General features: G+C 35.6%; 2 protein-coding genes across 2 annotated transcripts in view; one reads left to right on the top strand and one right to left on the bottom strand.

Annotated features, from left to right (window-relative positions):
• LOC128671053 (uncharacterized) overlaps positions 1 to 21,931 on the top strand; it is a 141,918-nt gene that overhangs the window by 682 nt on the left and 119,305 nt on the right. The gene's annotated exons all lie outside the window — the stretch shown is intronic.
• On the bottom strand, positions 11 to 2,209 carry LOC128671052 (uncharacterized). Its single transcript, XM_053747173.2, has one exon. The coding sequence runs from the start codon at positions 2,095 to 2,097 to the stop codon at positions 1,321 to 1,323; it is 777 nt and encodes a 258-aa protein (XP_053603148.1). The 5' UTR covers positions 2,098 to 2,209; the 3' UTR covers positions 11 to 1,320.

Here is a 21,931-nt window from a genome sequence, read left to right as displayed (position 1 = left end):
AAGCTAGTAATTTATATAAAGTTTAGTTTATTGGTGAAAATCAAGCAAAGATTTCGGTAGCACGTTACACGGTATAGAGCTGCGCGGGAAGAGATCGCAGAAGGCGGGAAAAGCAAAACTTGACATTTGACAATTCTCTATTGACATTGGCAGATAGTGCGTTCCTTCTATATTTCAACAGTTCCATTCATAAAATACCTAGGTAGGTACCTACTTATTTTTTTAGTTTTCGCTTATAAATAAAAGAATATGAGAAAAATGTGTTGGTGGCACTAGTACGGGTATGCAAAGCACTTCTACAGGCAGATTTTTTATACGTTGGCATTATTTTATCTACACTCTGTACTGAACAACTTTTCGTATGGGAGCAACCTTGAAATCGCGAAAAAATCAGCTTATCCATACATTTCCACAAGTTAGGTATTTAATTTTGTATAGAACAGCTGATTTTTTGTGCGTATTCGGAGTTACCCCCATACTAAAAGTTGTTCAGAATCATGGACTGAGCTTGTAGACAAAATATTACCAATGTATTAATGATCACCCTGTATAATTATTTACCTACTCATAAATAATACGCAAAGTGTAACTTAACCATTCTGACATATAAGTAGTTTCAAAAACTATTTTATAATAGGTACAGCAAAATTACATAAAACTCTTTATCTCATACCTACTTAAAACATGACAATATAAAAGTTAAATTAAAAAAGCCCTTAAATACAAGAAATAATATTTAACATTTATAAAATAATTCCTAAGTATGAAGGAATATTTTGTAAACGTTGTCACATCGAGATCCGGGGAGCGCTCTGCAACTGGAAATAGGTACTTAATTGAAGTTGAATTCGTCTGCTTACATTACTGCTGTGCTATTCATATTTTTTTGAGTTAGAATTTACGTTCAGTGGATAAACAGACATTAATTAACCAAGACAGTCCAAAATTAACCAAGAACATTCCCAATGAACATCCCAATCATTTCAAATAAAAACAAACTGCATCAAAATCGGTTCAGATGTTTGGATGCTATGATGCCACGGACACGTATACCAAGATACCTACACAGATACATTAAACTTATAACTGCCCTCCGTTTGTAGTCGGGAGTTAAAACATGATTTCTGTGTATGATAATAACTTATTTTAAATGTTGGCATTAATTTCGAGAAAACATCATTTAACTTAATACGTAGGTACCTATTTATTTAAAATAACAAAATGTAATCTTCTAAGAGTAATAATTATCTCTTAATTAATAAAAATTACAAATGAAAAATAATATCTGAAAAACTTAAGGAACTTTTGTCTATGAAATCCTCATAGGATAGTCTTTAAACTTAATAATACACTGAGAAGCACAAAAACTGTGTATGCTTTGATATTTTCAGCATCATTCCTTTGTTGCTCCTGTGGGCGCTCATCTCTTGTGCCATGATCTTTCCATTTCGCTTTCATCTCCTTTGAACCGGTCAAGTTTCCATACCTCATTTCTGCGCATTGCACGGTCACTATAGGAGGAATGCCGGAAAAAATCAATCTTGATGCATTCCTTTTCAAAGAAGGTGATCCACGCATATTTTGGTCCTCACGACCGTTTATGTACCACCTGATCTCCGCATCAGGTGCCCCACGGCAGTACGCGTGCATCTCCTCATCTTCCGCAAATTCCTCAGCCAGGCCTTCAATGACGGGTTGTCTGTGCTGGTGACGGTACACTTGCATGTAAGCAGACCTCGTGTTATACATGTATGGTGCAATATCACGTTCTATGTCACATTTGTAGAATCCTGACGCATCTTCTGTTAGAGAACCGAGTCGCAGTCTGCAAGCAGTAGGTCCACAATGGATGAGTTCCACTCTCCCAACCCCGATAACTGGAAAAGACTTGGTGCTAGGAGCAGCACCGGGCTTGTATCTGAAGAACTCGTTGAGGCCCTTAAACCAGTTGACTAGGGTGAAGTTCGCGTCGTATCGGCATTCGATTTCCACTTCAGCTTGTCCAGGAGGAACTACTTGGGGTACGATTAGTTCCGTGATGTTGAAGGTACGCACGCGTGCTTGTGCGAGCGCAATAAAGACTAGCAACAGGAGCATGATGCCAGGACGCGCGCACGCATCACACTAACCCAAACCCCGCAGCCGCCAGCCCAACACGATCTTAATTAACAGTTTAATAAACTTCAACACTTAACTGTCCAATGGGCCATCTAAGCCCTCACGAATAACACGAATTTTGCCTTTAATTAAATAGACAAATTGTAGGTAGGGGTTGTAAATAGGGAAACCAATAATTACAGTAGGGGATCGTTCTTTTTTAATTTTAACGCAATTAGGTAAATTAATTTATGGTTAGACGTAAACTCGTCGGACGTTTTTGAAAAACAGATTTGTGGCTACAATAATATTATAAATAAAATGCCCCCTTCTTCACGTTTAGTATATTTCGTACATGACATTACTAGTTGTACTTAGTAGTATCTTCTAGAAATATATATTGTAGTATAACGTATGCAAAAATGCGACTTGTTAGGTCAACACATACCCATACAGACCTACAGTTACAGAGTTTAAAAATTATCCATTTCTTGCTAAAATATAATCCTATGGAGGTAGTTTTACAAATACCATGTTTATGGCAATACCAACTGTGATTCATCGCGTTCCACGGAATTTGATTGAATTTCACACGTTGGATCACATCACAACATTGCGCTTTGTTATTATTGCACAATATTTTACCCAACGCAACGATTATTTTTCATTTTGTTGTGTAATCAAGCGGTCTGGTGGACCGAAATGCGACAACGGAAGGGTTTTAGGTGCCAGTTTGCTTGTGAATTACGCACGTTATGTATGTGTCATCCAATTTAGCTCATAAAAAAGGCAAGAAGATAAGTCTCAAGCATCCGTCGATCTTCCTGAGATTTTCCTAGAAATTTGGCGATCATACCACTAGAAAAACATTTTTGTCGTCTTCTATTCAACAGTTAGGATACATAATTAAATTATTTACTTATTATAATTCAATATTTACTAAATTTGCCACATCCACCAGCGCATCAATTATGCCTTTCATCAGATGTTTGAAGCCTCCTAGGTAGACCATGATGATTTATGACCCTTGATTAGGGATTCGTAAGAAGCAACAAATCATCGCGTGCCTACGTAGGAAACAAATGTTTGGCAATGCCGTTCCCGCTCGGACCTGGCGCACGGGGAAATCCTAAAAGACCTGGCTTGATGTCATGGAGAATGTTCTGATTTTTAAGATGCCGAAGACCGCGCGAAGTGGAGAAGAAAAATTAAGAAAGCGGCCCCTGGGCTCGAACACATTACGGCTGAGGAAAAATCCGAGAAAACGCTCAGACAGAGAGAGATGCGTTAATTGTTTCGCCAAGGTTTTGCCAAATATTCACCCTGGCCTCGCATATGGTGTTAGGGGATCCACTCTGAAAAAATAAGTACACATAATGACTATTAAAGTATACACCTTCATGTCGGCGAAGGTCAAAAACCAAAACCAAGCATCATCTTTTGTCTTTAATCCCAAGTTCGCTGCTCTGTGCCGTGGGGACGTCCATGCCCACGCGTCTCGGAAACAAGACATTACAATTTTATTAGCGGTAATCATCTTAAGTGTTATCAGTCTAATTGAATAATGCATACTAGCGGTCGCCGGATTTGCCTGCGATATATCCCGCTCTGTGATTGACGTTTATGGTATAACCTAGCCAGACCATAGACTATGAGACTACTGGGAAATTCGGACTGAAAAAATATATTTGTTAACCAGCCAAATTTCGAGACATCGTATCAATGAATATTTTCTAGATTTTTGTAATTATAATAATAACTTGAGTTAAATAGAGAATTAAAATTTCTTGCTAAAGCTAGCCTGTACATATCAGACATTCAAGTTTTTTTTTTCTTTTTTATTGATTCTAATTTCCATTTAAGTAGTGCTCATAAGTTTGAACTTTAGTAACATATTTTTATATTTGTAATTAACTATGAATATCAGTAGGTACATACATATGTGAAGCTATGACTCAAATACGGTAGTTTACCACAAGTTCCGGTGAAGCAAGTAGTGGCAAATTATTGGTGCCAAGTGTCAAGCCAATATTATTAAGCTCATTTTGTTTCGCATGCTAGCCCTGCTGGTCCAAGCATTAGGGGTAAACTGAAGATGTTGCTGGCTTTATGTCGTGAACGATGACATTGACAACTAAGAATGCCGAATCCCATGTGAAGTGAAGGATAAAAGTATGAAAACCGACCCTGGCTTCCGACGCTCTACGGCTATTCTTTATTTTACTGATTTATTGCGGAGCAAGTATTTTAACTGAAGTAAAACGCTCAGCTAAGAGAGGTGTTCAGTATAATGAACAAAATTTTGTTTTCACGTATTGAATGAATCATAATTTAAAGCGGTCAACCGTGACAAATCTTCAATTTTACACCACAATTTCGTTCGACAAATGACTAATTTGGACTAAAGCGAAGGTATCTCCCGCATAATATGCACTCTCGTTTGATAAGCATGATAATCATATCTTTTTATATTTAATTAAGTAAGTACATTGCATGTAACATTACATTGGTTGACTAGTGTGTGTGTCACTAAGACCGCGGACCCCTGGCACCAACGCTTTATGGACGAAGCAACCGAGACAAAGGTTCAGATGGGATTATTTGTTTTCTTTACTAAAATTTTATGAATTTTTTTATTTTTATTTTTATGATTAATTTCCCAGTTGCCTTTGTGTTGTTAAGAAAGAAAGAAAAACTTTATTCGGCTAAAGAAAACATTTACATATTATGCTAAAATATTTTATAATTTTATAGGAACTTAATAATGGAAAATTCGAAAATCGAAGCCGAAAAGGTAACCATAGCTCAGCTATGATTTTCAGCTGGGCCTGTATAAGCGAAATAAAAAATATACTTAAATTTAAATAAATTAAATATAAGTAGAAATGATAATGTAAAAATTGGGTGGCCAAGGAGTTACAATTTTACAATTTTCAGTTATGCACAGAAAATTGATTATTTTTGTTGTTCCGAATTGCCAGTAGCTTTAAAAAAACTAATTATAATATAAAATTAAACGTGAAAAAGGTCTAATACAGAAATATGCGGATGCGCGCATCCTTATGGAAACCATGAAATTAAGCTTTGATCTTTATTATTGAAGTAATCGAAACAACCCTTTGATCACCAATTGTGATTAAAATGTATCGTCGTTATCAATTGCGTACAAGAGTCTTCAAGATCAATTTTCTCAATACGTGTTTCCGGTATTGGTCGTTTCCTGTCTATCGTATCTTCCTAACTATCATAGGAATTAAGTACTGATAAATAGCAAGCGTATGTACCGACCGACCATCTATAGATATCGATCAGTTTTCGTTAATTTATTTTTATGAAATGCTTTCAAAATAATGTGCAAGAAAATTAAAATTCTTTTTTCAAAAGTATCAGAGCCATCTGTCACTTATTTATGAAACTATGAAATCCATTTTCAAATGCTTTCACTCACTTTTTAAATATTTGTTTTAGTGCAAACATGCACTACAAGAGGGCGCTTTGTAGAATTTAATGAAATTATATAAGCAAGTTGTTTTTCTAAGGTATATTGTAGCCAATTCATTTTAAAATACTTACATTGTTTGAAATGAATTGAATTGGATAAAATATTCTATCATATCTTACTCTTATAATGTGTGCATAAACATATATTTCATGACCTCTCATAGACGTCTTCAGGGAAGCTACTGTTGCCAACTCTTTGATTTAGTATTCTTTTGTTATGTAATTTTAAGAAATAAAAAAAATATATATTTGCCAAAAACATGAGTACAAATATACATATTGATGTCAAAAAGAATTAAACCTGCATGTTTTACCGAATTTATTTATATTTGCATAGGTACCTATATCTATGCAAATATAAATAAATAATTAAATTTAAATACAATATGTCGACATGCTAAATTGTCTAGTAAAAGTAATGTCACTAATACTAGAGGTATTTAGGTAGATTCTATTTATTTTGATCGATTTTATTTCTCCATTTGTATTTCATCACTTTCAGCTTATCTTGTTAGTTATATTATTTAGAGCATTCTTACTTATAAGCATTTTTTCCAACATTAGGTACCTGTAGTTTAAACAAACATGCATACTTATCAAATGTTCCGGAATCTATAAAATACAACCCTGCATATATACTGTTTGCAAACAAGAAGTAAATTCGTACGGTGTCAGTTGTTTGTACCGCGGTCTGTCAATTTGTGCCCATTTATGCCGGAAACTACGCCCGTCTAGCGCTTCAGGGCTGCCATTTTAAATTGTAAATACTTTAGCACTTTATTGTTAACTTAGCGGATTCGGCATACATTGCTGGTTTTGGTACTTAAGTACATGCTCAAATACAATCTACGCAATGTCCAAGATGCCGGCTATACACTTTCGCCAAACTCAAAATTTCACGAATTGGGTTGGCGAGTGGGTGGATATCACAGGCATATTTTTTTTAGAAAAGTATTTTGGACCCGTGCGAAGCGGCTTATTTTAGGTGTAACGGAGTAATTTTGTGTGTTCACTCAGAATAGTCTTTTGCACTGACTAACGGCATTTGTGCCCCCTCTTTCTATTTGTCACTGGTCATAAATTACAGCTACGAACTATATTCGACGACCTCGGTGGCGCAGTGGTAAAGTGCTTGCCTCTGAACAGAGAGGTCCCGGGTTCGAACCCCGGTCGGGTCATGATGGAAAATTATCTTTTTCTGATTGGCCCGGGTCTTGGATGTTTATCTATATATGTTATTGTTATAAAATATAGTATCGTTGAGTTAGTATCCTATAACACAAGTCTCGAACTTACTTTGGGGCTAGCTCAATCTGTGTGATTTGTCCTAATATATTTATTTATATTTGGCGACCCTAGATATTCACAATCCGACTTCAGGCACTCAACAAGTTTTCAACATCAGAGTATTGTTGTCCGTTTATTATAAGTGTTTACGTGTCTTCTTGTTTTTATGGCTGAAACTTATATGTTGATGCAAGTTTCCCGATTCTCATAATTTCATTCTCCGGGCGCAGATTCATCTAAATGTAAGTTTACTTTTATTTATTCGATTTTGTTTTGTGGAATGATAGCATGCTCTCCATTTATATTTTGACCAAACCCGTTGACGGTGAAATATGTAGGATTAAGTTTTTCTTTTAACACCACATTGTAAAAAAATGTAAACTCATGTTTTTGCAAATAAATATTCTTTGTCTTTGTGATAATTTTAGTTTTTAATATTTTGATTTTATTTTCGTATTTTTATTATTATCTGACCACAAGGCTTTTTCTTCATCGAACGTTGCTTATTTCCAACTGAAAATTCCAGAGCATCCAATATGAAATAGCGATTCAGAATGAATATCTCTCGAGACTATTTAGTATGAGAAGTTTAACATTGTGCCGGCTTATGGAATCCGACGGCAGCTAAACTCCGCTAAGCCTGGCAATGGGAATTGTTGGCGAATTCCTAAATGTTGCCAGTTTCAAACGATGGTAGAATCTAGTAAATATTATTTATTTCATGTAGTTTTTCAGGTTGTAAATATTTTATTCTTTCTCTCTAATATCCGTATGTTTTCCGATTTCATTCGGGATTATAAGCGGAAAAATAACCTTGAAATTTTGAACATTCGGCTGACAGTCGCTTGCTTGAAGACAACTCTCTTTACCTTTGTATTCTTCTTTTGCTCTTTACTATTATCGGTACATGGATTTCGTAAGCACTACCTACTAATCCCATGTGTAGGTATTTAAATTGTGACATGTTTTTGATGGCATGAATGATTAATTTTAATTTGCATTTGTTTGGTATTTTCGCGCCAAAATTAAACTTGGGTCAATTTTCATAATATTTTCTTTACATATTAAGATATAACTATCTACCGATTGTTACATTTTAGTCTGTGCAGAAAATAAATCGATATTTACTTTCACTCTCTGTAAATTCACGTTATATTTCTTGCAGTGATAAAGATGCGAAGCGGAGAATTCATGGGTCATTGCGGCAAGATACGTGGAACGTAGGTACACGAGGACTCGAGGTGTAAATATTCCCCATAGTCTAATAGGGAAGTAAATTATCCGGTTCAACCCCTTGTGTCAATTAAGTATAGAAATCCGTACAACTTATTATTCTTGTTATATACACCTACTTACAATTTGTCCTATGGATTGAAAGTTATTGAAAATAGTTTATCAATTTTTAACCTGGAATGCAGACCCTGCCGTATGTATTTATGTACGTCAAAAATATTACATATGTTTACATCACATTTCCAAGGAATACTTATTAAACACACTACCCTCACTACATAAGAAAAGGTAGAGAAATTTAGGTACTTATATCAAAGTCGCCTTAGAATAGGACCGCCTTAGAATAGGTCCTATTGTGGGCGTCGTACGCGGCAACAATAGAATTCCCAAAGAGGATGACATCGTGGCTGCCGGTCAAAGTACCTATCAGCCGAATCTTCATCATAGGTGATTTTTTAAAGGGGACCCCGGGCATCAAACGTCACAGCTGGATATGAAACCAGAAACACGGTATAATGAGAGAGAAGTACTTATTTAAAAAGTGAGGGCCCACTCTCAAATTTTGGCGCCACAGTACATAAAGTTGTAGAAAATGTCGTAAGTTATGCTTGGCTTCACACTGTAAAACGGGAGACGTAGCCTATTTAATAACCCAAGGACCAAGGATTATCGGATAAGGCCGTGATTTACACGGGTGAACCTGGTTCCACGTAGCTTATGAGGCGTATTGTTTCTACCGTGTATCGTTTGTGTCGCAAGAAAATAGTACATAGATAAGTAGCTACTTATTTTTAGTTTGTTCGTTCGTTCGTTACGTTTTACACGAACACTAGTAGTTCATGCTAGTGGTATCTATCGTCCTAATATGTATTTGATTACATATTGGGATTTGCCGGGACAATGGTTGGATGATTGGCCAAAAGTACAGAATCGTAAAAATATAAATATACAAGACCTTTTATCGTTCTCCCTGCCCAATAACTGTTAACCAGTTTATATTCGTTCAGCGCAAATAGAGATCGTAAATAAGATTGCCACTTTCGCATTACGATTCATAAACTGCGAAACTTCCGTAATGAATCCATAAGTTGGAATGGAACTTAACGCATTCAGCTAGGCGAAGGCGTTTCGTTTCACGCTAACTATTATCACCTGCGAACGTCTTGTCTCTATTCTCTGTGGCGTGCCACACGCGACGTTGCGTGTTAGGTGCGTCGCGATTCGCGATTTGTTTCTGTGTTGTATTGGGAGATGGGTGGATCGTAATTTATATTTAAAAAAAATGTTTATTGCATAAAATTAGGACTTCTTGTTGAAAATGTCTCTCTCTTTCTCTATCTAGCTGTTTCCCGGTTCCCTCCGCTTTCCCACTGGACAAAATCTTTGGTCAGCAATAAATAAAACTATATAGTGGTAATTAAATGAAATTATAATAACTTTTTCAAATTAACAATGAATTTATCAAAAATCACATACAAGCAATCGGCGGTAATATTTGTATCTGTCATTGTGTGAAAAACTATTTAAATCAAGAATAAAACAATGTCTTTCTTTTTATCGATGGCCAGTAAAACATAAATCCTGGACACCCACATTTTCTCTCCACTTCACATGGTCAGCATTCCTAGTTGTTAAACCATTGGCACGCGTATCAACCTTGACGACATCAAGCCAGAATTTCTTGGGTTCGCCCCTTCTGCCAGGGCCACGGAAGCGGCATAGCCAGACATTGTTCCCTACATTATTTCACGCAAAATATTTAAATATAATATTTAAATTAACTTATCATCCTAGTTAGACAACAGACAACAAAACTAAGGCCCTCTATTTAAATTTCTCGGCCTATAAACCCGGTATTAGCAAGTTAAGTCCTATGTTATTTGAACTACAACTTACCCCATATAAATGGTAATGAAGTGGCGAGCTATCGTGTTTTTATGCCGTGTTTTTCAATTTATCCCATACTTTTATAGTTTACTTGATGAAATTGCTCAAGTTTATTGAGAATCGCGGTGGTTTGCATTATGTATGAGTTGTATGATTTACTTGTGAAGAACTGCTGTTGTAATGTCTTCTCTTTAGACGATTATTTTAATTACTAGGTACTAGCTCCCCGAACAACTTACTTTAAAAATACCTTTTAAAAAACCTTTTCTTTGCATCTATCATCAATCTACAAGCCACATTATACATATAATATTATATTAATGTGGCCTGTAAAGAAAATACATTACAGAGAGGTTTTTGAAAAAGTCAAGCAAGTCATAGACTGATGAAACTTGACTTTTTCAAAAATCTCTCATCTAATCTTTTCGATTTCCAAAATTCTTTCACTAGAAGTTGCATTATTTCCGGGTTACATTGGATATTTATTTTATCCTGATATTTCGACGGGGGCAAAGCCCCGGAACGCAACTAGTCAATGAAAAAAAAACACTGCAGTGCGCTGTAGCGTAGATTCATCAGGCGCTGTGTTAAAGAGAACTTATGTAGATATTATGATACAGTATAATATTCACCAGGGAAACTTGAAGTTGGTTGCATTATATTCTTCTTTCTCGCTCTAATATACCAAACTTTCCACGTATGCGAAGTACTACAAATGCAGAATGACATGGATCAGCGAAGATTTATCTTTTGGATGAGTTTCTTTCTTTACTTACATCCTTTTAAAAGTCAATTTTTGAAGTAAATAGCTATCCCATCAAAAACATTTTCATGTAAATTGATTGCCAAGACGATTGTCTAGAGTGCTTCACAAACAACACTTTAGTCAAAATGTATGAAAAAGTGGTCAAATCTTATGTAGTGCCAAGATTCTTGATGTATGCGCCCTAACTTTACCATACCTAACTTCACATACTCGACATTCTAGTTAAAACGTGTAGCTTGGCCAATGTCAAACTAGATATTTACTAGTTTCTTTATTCGATGAAGAATATTATATGAGTACTAGCTTTTGCCCGCGGCTTCATCCGCATGAATTTTCCACTGGAAAAAATATTTTTCCAGGTTAATCAAAAGGTCCTTCTCCGTATTTCAAACTGTATGTACTTATATGCAAAATTTCAAGAAGATACGTTGAATAGATAAAGAGTGAAGCGGTAACAAACGCAAGTTATTTTCGCATGTACAATATTAGTAAGGATTAGGGTTCACCACATCCAGTTTACCACATTCACAGTCACCACATAGGTATGAGTTTTCTAAAACTTGCCCGTCTGTTTGTAATTTTAGAGCGAGTGTAACATGTACCCGCTTTTATGAGTTTTGTTGAAACATTGCCCGTAAATAGATACCATTAGAGCCATTGCAGCGGGGTTTGTCTGAACATTTCGGAAAATACTTATTACGGTTGATACTCTCTTCGGCTATAAAATATTGATAACTTTCTTTTTTTTTTCGTTGCCAGCCAGTGTTTCCGACGAACGTTAGGCGAACCTTTTTTTTTAAATTTAGTTTTTTTATTGAATAAGAAACACTAAATGAAAACAAATCAAATAAACAAAGAAATAATTTGATCAAGTGTGAGTCGATTTTACCTAGAGAGGTACCGTGATTTGAGGCTACTTAAAGACTTTTTTATTTTCGTGCATCTGTCTTATCGGTCTTTTAAAAAAATTACGAATATTCCATTTGAAATAAAAAACAAATCTGAAAGTTTTATATGGAATGCATTTTATTCAGTCACATTTGATATGGCTAACACAATCCCCGACATACACGAAGATGAGATTTTTGTTTACCCTCTGCTCAAACAGGCGCGCCGGACATCCGGTCTGTCCCCCCTCCACTTCCGGTGAGCCTGCATCCGGTGGTGACGTCACAATTAATCTTTGTACCTTCTTCCGCTGGGAGATCGTTGGTAGTGTGTTTTTCTATTTTATGAGCATTAGATAAATACACTTAATTTATATTATTTGTGATAGAATTAGTACTTAAATTCAGATTGATGATAAAATAGGTTAAATAAGGATAAAAAATTAAATAATAATTAAGAATACAAAAAATAAGCTAATAAATTTTCAAATTGACTCAACATTGAAGGACACATCGGTAACTTCATCGGTAATTTTTGGAAGTAATTTAAAAATTAAGAACCACTATTACAGATATATAACTTTAGATTTCAATTACGTTTATATTACAAGTATTGTGTGAAAATTAATGTACGTTAGAGTCAATATAACGATATTACAATCATCTTATTGTTTGCGGGTAAATATAATAAGAATTTCTATATAACTGATTCCGAATGGATTCTCGGAAGCAGCCGTATTTGCAAGATACTTTATTATTGGAGGCATATAAGTAATAACAACGTTTTCATTCATAACTCTCAGCATATTACTGAAGCTATATTCACAGAATAGTTTACCCCAAATTATCCCTTATAATAGCCCCCCCCAGCTACCCCTAACCCTCTGAATATAGTATCAATATTACGTCCTGGGCACGAACTGATCGGATCTTGTTATGGAGCTGAAATACGAATGGAAGTTGCGCTGTCCAATCCTGTTGAGAGAGTGAAAAATGTTGAATCGAATTACCTACTTGTTTTGTAAAATATTTAGGCTGATTTACATAAAGAGAGTAAATGCTTATTATAATTCCACTCAACCAATGGCCGACCATAGCCTGGGGCCATTGTTAAATGCATCTTCAAACAATTAAAGTATGTCTCTGTGGAATGTTTTAATTTTTACAATGGTTTTAATTATAAAAAGGACGGTAGGTAAAAAAAAATTGTTTGCTTAGCACTATGTTGCTTTGTGGAACTATGTGTTCATATGTTGTCATGTTGTGTGTACACGCTTTTAGGTCACAGTCTGGCTCATAACTTTTGTTATATATCTGTTTACATTGATTGTAACCTGTTGTGTATACCTTAATAAATAAATACATAAATAGCGCGGTATGTCTTGTAAATATTTGCAACAATATGTTCAACATTTATATTCTAGTGTTCATAAAACGATATTCCCAGTTTTAATTTCTACAGAGTAAACAATAACAAGTTTTATAATAGTGTGCTGCAGTTTCTACAAAGACGTTTAAATATATATTTTCTAATTAGATGTCTGCTTTTAGTGTCTTTGTCATATTGCTAGCAGAGTTTCCATTTTATTATTTCTCCTTCCAAAACTACGGTAGATCTAATAATACAATTGAACTGTGTAACTAAAATATGATCTGTCCGAAGTGTATCAGCACAGCTATTATGTGAATGAATTACAGTTGTGAATGAATGACGTTCGTTTTAGGGTAAGTTGCACCATTGTCGTACCATTGACGTTTAGGCAAAATGGCTTACTTTCCGTTTTTCTACACAAATTAAAGCTAACGTCAAAATTGAAGGTGCAAAACACCCTTAGATGTACCTAACTATGATCTAACCACTCCATATCTTTCTAAGCTCCTGTGGTCCGATCGCTTCTTATCTCCGGCTTTCCATCATTAATTTTTTGCCTGCTCCTGCAAACATTCGGCGGGATTGATCGCGTCCAATCAGCAAGATGGCGGCCATTTATTAGCTGTGGCGGGAATTAATTTGCGGCGTTTCGTTTTTTGTACGCTGCGTTTAATTATACTTAATTGTAAGATCTATTTATAAATCTAAAAGGGCTTAGTGTTTTAAGTGTCGTTCCATTCCAGCGATCTGTTTATAATACATTTACTTGAAACAAGTGGATTTTTATCAATACCTACTACTTTATTTAGATTAAAACATAAACGGGCCGACTAAAATAAGTATATTATTTATTACTACAACTAAACAAGAACATAAGGTTAATAATCTTGTCAAATTCAGACACAGATAAGACAATACTTCCAGTAATTCAGATAATATATCATTAGGTAGTTATTATATTGTTTGTTTACTTTTGTGAGTTAATTTTTAATGAACAATTGGTCAAATATAGGGATTCCCTAATTTGCTAACCATACAATGACTTTTTTATACTTATTATAATTGAAAATTTAAGATGAAACTAAACACTGGTTAGCAGCGATAATGCCATCTCGTTAGATTTCTTTAATGTAGGTTACTTAGTCTGTTATTTTTAGTTGGAGAAAATGTTCAGCGTCTTAATTAACTCGTTGCATTAAAGAGATCTTTAATTAAGTCTAGCATTGTCTCTGCTCTGAAATTACACCTGCGACGCGGGGCTCAGAGATTATTCCTAAAATTAGAAATTTTGAGGTTAGGAAATAGAGAGACAAAGTAATAAGTAGTTAGGTAGTTAATTAGTTAAACTTTGATAGGTACATATGTAACAATAAATTAAATTAATTTATGTTTTTTAATTAAATAATTTTATTTTAATCTGTGTGCGTAGTGCAACTTTGCTATTTACATCTCACCATCGAGTCGGTTCGAAGTGAGACACAGCGAACCAATCACATTGCGCCATTGTGACGCAACGACAACCACACTGCAATTTGGTTCGCTGTGTCTCATTTGGAATCGATTCGATGGTGAGAAGTGAAATGATAACCCGCACTTCGCCCCCTGATCTCGATTTGAAAAGCTATATATAACTAATCAAAATGTATAGCTGTAATGTATAACTATGTATAATGTATAATGTATACTATGTATATAAAGCTATGCAGGGTTACTGGTATCAAACGCAAAACCTCCTAAAGACTACTTGGGTACATCAAAACAAGCAACTTTTAATTTTTAATTATTATATAATACATTTTCATCAGACTTTTTGTTATTCGTAGTTTTTTTTTTCATATTAAAAAAAAACCAATCTAATTGTCGATTCTACACATGTACACTCTATGTAATATAGCCAAGCAACACGAGACAGTACAGTAGCGTTATTTAACGGAATCGAACATAGAGTTAATGTTTTATAGAAATGATGTTAAAACTAAAAAAAGGTTATTTTTTTGTATTTATTACGTTTAGACAAAAGTCGTAGAACAAAAGATGTTAGTCTCTATGTACCTTAAGCGCCTTTGGAAGGTTATGCGTCAGATACCAGTAACCCGGTATATATAGCTAATACAACTTTTGCGTATATCAATACAAAACTTATAATTACATTAGAAGTAAAGATTGGTCTTTAATTAGACTTTAGTTTATTGTAATTAGTCACCGGCACACAGCCGCAAGTATTAAAGCATCTGCATACGTTAAAACCACTTCGGCCAACAAACTCGCGTTTTCACGTCTATGAAAACTTACACGTCCCGTTTTAACTTCCTCTTAATAAAGTTAAGTATCTCTTAAGTCTGGTCGGGTGTCTAGAATTTGGAATTATACTCAAATTGAAGTCATACTGGTCTGGTCAACTAGGGATGTCGATGACCGTTAGAAGTGGAGGCGTAATTGTACCTACCAGCCGGACTCTGGGCTCGGTCGCTCAGCGGTTGAGGAAGACACAGAGAAAGCGCGCTCAGACGAGGGAGAGAGAGGGGGAAATAATATGATCAGTAGAACCATGAGAGAACAGTTGAAAAGAAAGGCAAACAAGTGTGTTACAGAATATTTGTTAGATAAATTAAAAAATCTCTTACTTTCAATATTCGTTTCGCTACAACTTTTGAGCGGCTGAATTGATTTTCATGAAACATGGCTAAACAATCGGGATAAAATTATCTATAACACAAAGGAAAGTAAACGAAATTGGTTTATCCATTTGGGAGCTACGATGAGCCACAGACAGATACACAGCTGATAAACAGATACACACGTTAAATTTATAACACCCCTCTTTTTGCGGCGGGGGGGTTAAAAATAAAGAAAAGGTTTTTTTTTTCTAAACCTATTTTCATCAAATTCGGTCCAGCATTTAGACCACGGGTCAGGAGAGGTTTTCAAACATTTGCTCTGACACGGTCACTATCCTAATTAACATTATAAATGCTAGTGAGTTTGTTTGTTACCTCTCCACGCTCTATCTACTCAATCAAACTTGAAATTTTGCATACATTTACTTTGAAGTATGGAGAAGGACATAGGGTACCTTTCATCCCGGAGAATTACTGCGTGAAATAGCTAGTTACATATAAATAAAATCTAATAAAAATTCGGTCCGAAATTAAATGTTAGAGATAAGGGGCGTCGAAAAAATAATAACTTTAGCAATTCTATTGGCTTATATAAATCCGAATTCTGCGGCTGTCTCCGTGAAGCTGGAGTTTATATTTGCATTTAATTTGACTCCAGGAAAATGTTAAGTAGTGGTGATAATGATAACCCATCTTCGTTTGAGACGCTTCTGCAATAATTTATTCATATTCTTTGCGTCTTCATAAGTGCTATTTAAACTTTTCCATATTCGGGAAAATGTGGTAATTTTGTTTTGAAATAACTTGTAGTGTTGTAATGGAACATTTAAATAATTATAATTTGAATTAATCATGTAAATAAAAGTTATTGACGTGAATCATACTGTTAAATTAGGATATTTTTTGTAAATCAGATCTTAACCTCTCAAATCATTGGCAGCGAATGAAATTAGAACATGTTACGTAAAGACTTCAAACTAGAGAACTCCATTCTCGCAAAATGAATGAAACAAACGCTTTGTTTTGAACGGGTGCTACCAGAGGGAACTGGTAATCTCGTTTCTCATATATTTTCATGTAAGTTAATTGTGTTTCACATATATATATATATATATATATCATAACCTGTTTTGATATACCTTTTGACTATGTACATTATGTACTTTTATATATTATTAGAAAGAAAAAAAAACATTGTAAGAAACAGTAATGGTAAGCCGATCTGGCATGATAGGGACCAACACTGTTCAAATGAGTTTCTTTCGGCATTTAGTTTGTAGCTTGTGAGAAATAACTATAAATATAAAGATTGACGAGAAAAAGTGCCTGTGGTGAAGGTCTAATTTCTGAATAAATGATTTGAATTTGAATTTGAATTTGCCACTGGAATTTGTACAATGGAATAATTTGCGCAAAAGATCGCGAAAGAAGCGTCTGTGAGCGAGGTGAGACGCCTGGGTTAGTGCCATAATCGTAGTGCGTACGAAAACGTATGCATTTGTGCATTGATCACGCGGCGCACTCTCGACAATATTCACCTGGGAAAAGTGACTGAATATAAGCATTTTAAGTGGAGGTAGGGAGTGTCCGTAAGTTCTTTTGTAACCCCCGATGCAAAAATACGTGTGGGGTGTTATAAGTCTATGTACGTGACACCGTATCTCATCAACGAGTGAGCCGATTTGGATGCTGTTTTTTATTTTTATAGCAAATTTTTCTGCGGCGGTTCTTAGATAAGTTTGATCAAAATCGGTTCAACCGTTCAAAAGTTGTAGCGAAATGAATATTGAAAGTCGGGAGTTTGTTTAATTTGCCTAACAATTAGACTTGTATTATACAGTGTCATCGTACGGCTATATTCTTGAGGAGTTTGGTCCTCATAAAATATTATTAGTTAAACAATATTTCCAAAGACGATCTGGCGAAAATATCTGAAGAATGATTTCCCAAGAAGTTTGTTAAAGTGGGGAAACTTGTAACTCATTAGGCACATTCACCAATTTCAGAGCCAGCCTCCTGGAAGTAAATACGGTACAGCTAGCAAAATAGATGCTTTCAAACAAGCATCTATTTTGATAGAATAACTGAGTAAGGAAAAACACTTTAATGCTCCAAAATAATAAACAATTTATATTAATGAGACAACTAGTACAATCTCTGCCGGGCTACTTTGAGAAAAGCATATATGACTTATTCCCAGATGTTTCTCTCTCTAAGTTACCGGGAAAACAGGGACACATGGGATACATGGGACTGCCTCCCATGCGTTTTCCCGGTAACTTGAAGTATAATACAGGTCAGGTCTTCTCATTTCAAGATAATCTTTACTTAATAGTTTGTTACGTGATTCTAGATGGCTCAAACACTTGGCGAAAATTAAACGATTAAGAATTGCAGAATTGCGAGCCTTTCATTAGAAACCTTTATTTATTTATTTATCAATTCTTATACCTTATTGGCGACCTCGGTGGCGCAGTGGTAAGGTTCTTGCCACTGAACCGAGAGGTCTCGGATTCGAACCCCGGTCGGGTCATGATGGAAAATGATCTTTTTCTGATTGGATGTTTATCTATATATGTATTTGTTATAAAATATAGTATCGTTGAGCTAGTATCCCATAACACAAGTCTCGAACTTGCTTTGGGGCTAGCTCCATCTGTGTGATTTGTCCTAATATATTTATTATATCTATATTATACCTTTATTTTAGACAAGGTGGTCCAACGACCACCGTTTACAGTCAGTGCGGTCGCGAGACTGGACTCGTGGTTTATTTTGCACACGGTACTAACAAAAGTTGTAATAAAGTTGCAGACATTTTTATTTCCGTTCGGGAGCTCGATATAAATAAAATTTGTGGCACATTCATAACTCGAGCTGATAGGTGAACACTTAAGAGCTAGATCGATAGAGAGCTCCTAAATTGGAGCCAGTTTTACAGCTCCCAGATGGAGCGGATTCTAAACGGATTTTATGTCTTCATTGGATAAAGATTTACTACGAGCACTTTGACGAAAAAATGAAAGAGATTTTTTCTGTTAATTAAAGTTTACTTTGTATAGTCTCTCGGACACTTTCGCAGATATAGTGAGTCGCAGCCCACAGTCAGCTTTCATACTTTTTCTCCGTCATTTTGAATGGTTCTTTGCATCCTTGATATACTCGGATGAATCTGATCTGGCATGCATATCACCCTGGATGACATCAGACCGGTACTTTTTGGGTTACCTCCTTCCATCGGGATCAGACGAACGGGGCATAACCAGTAAATTGTTTTGTAATATGCTGGTTTATAAAAGACTCATTCAGTATAATTTTCTTGAACAAAATCAAAATCAAATCATTTATTCAGGAATTAGAAATTTACATGGCACTTTTTCACAACCTATTTACCATAACTACAAACTACTAGCATTTCTTGTAAAATGATTTACTTACGTGTTATAATGTCTCAGAAGTATTGCCAAATAATATTAATTAGAATTTGTTTACAACCTTAGGAGGATTAATGTGAAATTAATCTCAGGAACATACATTACTCTCGTCTGGAGTGGATGAAACTAGACTAATGTGCGATGAATTTCAAGACTTTCAGATTCGTTAGCAGGAAGAAAGAAAGATTTCTTTTTACATTAATACAAGATATATAATTAACTCATTTTTGAAAATAACAATGACAGGGATCTATCCGGGACAGTGCTCTTGATCACTGAGCTATCGAGACCATGACAGTTCGGCTGAATTAATTCATCTCTTTACGTCTTACGCCGAAAATACTGTACGTCGGCAAACAGGGGCGCGGGTTCAATTCCCGCTCGATTCCAGATTCTTTTTCATCTCATTATTCTCAAAAATAAGTTAAAAACCATGTGTGACATGTATAATAAATCCATTTAAATATATAATTAACTGAATATAATATGATTAAACAAAGGATAAGTAAGTATTGCATAAGGACAACACTTTATAGCTATAATGCTTCCGACTTAAAAGCAAGTGTCAAAAAAAAAAAAAGCTTCATATATATTAGAGGAATATATCGTGGCGCGCGGGGCCCTTCTAAATCCGTATGGTATGGATTGCATCGTTTGGTGCACTAGTGAAAAACTGGTTGTCAAACTGTCAGATACCGGACCGGACGGCTGCCGGACGACGGGTCGAGGCCGTGTCGGAAGCGCGTCTGTGAGACACATGGCTGGCGGGATTGTTTTTAGTTTTCTTAATAATAGGAAACATTTATAGTGCGCGTTATTGAAATGCATCTAAACATCGACGGCTTCACACGAGCCAGGTAATAAGCCAGGTTATTTACAGATAGAGCAATCCCATATACAGGAATAAATAGTTATCCAGGTGGATTCCCTGGGCTCTCAAGCTCTGCGGCTGAGGAAGAAACCGGGAAAAAGGTTAAATGAGAAAAAGATTGTAGCGTCCAAATACGGCCGCTTTAGTCATTTTGTTGAACGATAATACTTGGACTATTTCCAAAAGAATGACGTTTAATACTATTATTTTATAGTATTTATTAAAAATATTTTACCATTTATAATGAAATTTGAATTAGACATAGTTTCCGGTTTTAATTTGAACACATTTGGGTTTTTATCGCGAAATTCCCAGCCAATGCGATATAATTCAAAACATGACGTGAAAAGTCTCTGTCAAGGTCTAATTTCTGAATAAATAAATATATTAGGACAGATCACATAGATTGAGCTAGCCCCAAAGTAAGTTCGAGAATTGTGTCATGGGATACTAACTCAACGATACTATATTTTATAACGAATACATATATAGATAAACATCCAAGACCCGGGTCAATCAGAAAAAGATCATTTTCCATCATGACCCGACAGGGGATTGAACCCGGGACCTCTCTGGCAAGAACTTTACCACTGCGCCACCGACATCTTCAATATAAAATATACTATATAAATAATAAATACTTTACTTTTACTTTATTATTGTAAAACACAAGCGACCCGTCCCGGTTACGCTCAGCTATAATCATAATAAATTACATACCTCAGGAATCCACCATCTATTAAAATATTCCGCATTAAATCCGTTACATACGGACAAACAGCAGCACAAAAAACAGCGGGAATAGCGACTTTGTTTTATTCTATGTAGTGATACGGGGAATGTTAAATATTCGCCACCCATTCTCTCTCATGCACGTCAGTGTGTGGTGCACGTGTGTCCGGAACGTGACAGCTTACCTGAAGCCCGGATATTTTTCTCAGCTAAGCCCCGGTGCCAAACCGGTGCGATACAGCACCGGGAATGTTTGATGTTCTAACTAAAGTGTCCACTTCTCATATACGTATATTCACAAAGCAATCATAACACACATATTACAGTGTATGTTTTGCGTGTAGTAATTTCGCCCCTTTTTTTTCCACCCGATGCAAGATTTGTTGAGTTCATCATGCCATCTGCTCCTTGGTCTGTCTCTATTTCTGCGGCCGTCAGTTTTCCTGAAAAAGACATTCGACGACCTCGATGGCGCAGTGGTAAAGTGCTTGCCTCTGAACCGTGAGGTCCCGGGTTCGATCCTTGGTCGGGTCATGATGGAAAATGATCTTTTTCTGATTGGCCCGTGTCTTGGATGTTTGTCTATATATGTATTTGTTATTATAAAATATAGTATCGTTGAGTTAGTATCCCATAACACAAGTCTCGAACTTACTTTGGGGCTAACTCAATCTGTGTGATTTGTCCTTGTATATTTATTATTTATTCCCTTGGACGGAGAGATACATGGCCTTGGCAGCTGACAGCATTCCCACGGTGTTGATGTCGGGCCGGTCGTAAAATCACAGCCGAATTGTCTAAATTGTCGGTTTTTTTTTACGCTGCACTGACCGGAATTCGCGCCCCTAAATGCAACTTGGACTTGGCGATGATGATAGATATATGAAGAGACACCGTGTGATTAAAATTTTAAACAAGATTGAACCTAAACTTCAGCATAAAAGTTGGACACCTAACTTAAAAAAAAACTGTTCTGTCAATAACGCCGAGCCAGCTTTCCGCCGGAGCTGAGTGAAAAACTTTACGAAAAAAAGAGGTATGGAGTTCCTCAGTTCGGAATTTCATTTCATATTCATTGTTTTTAAACAAGAATTTGCCGGGGGAAACAAAGCGAAACTATTCTTGGCGCTAAACATTTTCACCAGATTTTAAAACAAAATAGTTTTTTATACGAATCTTGCAATGCTATGCAATTTATTATGCAATTTAAAATAATACTTGCAATGTAATTATTTTTCATTAAACA

This window comes from Plodia interpunctella, chromosome 6 (genome assembly GCF_027563975.2).
Source record: "Plodia interpunctella isolate USDA-ARS_2022_Savannah chromosome 6, ilPloInte3.2, whole genome shotgun sequence".
Lineage (NCBI taxonomy): Eukaryota > Metazoa > Arthropoda > Insecta > Lepidoptera > Pyralidae > Plodia > Plodia interpunctella.
Note: the sequence above shows the minus strand (reverse complement) of the source record. Positions and strands in the feature narration are given on the sequence as shown.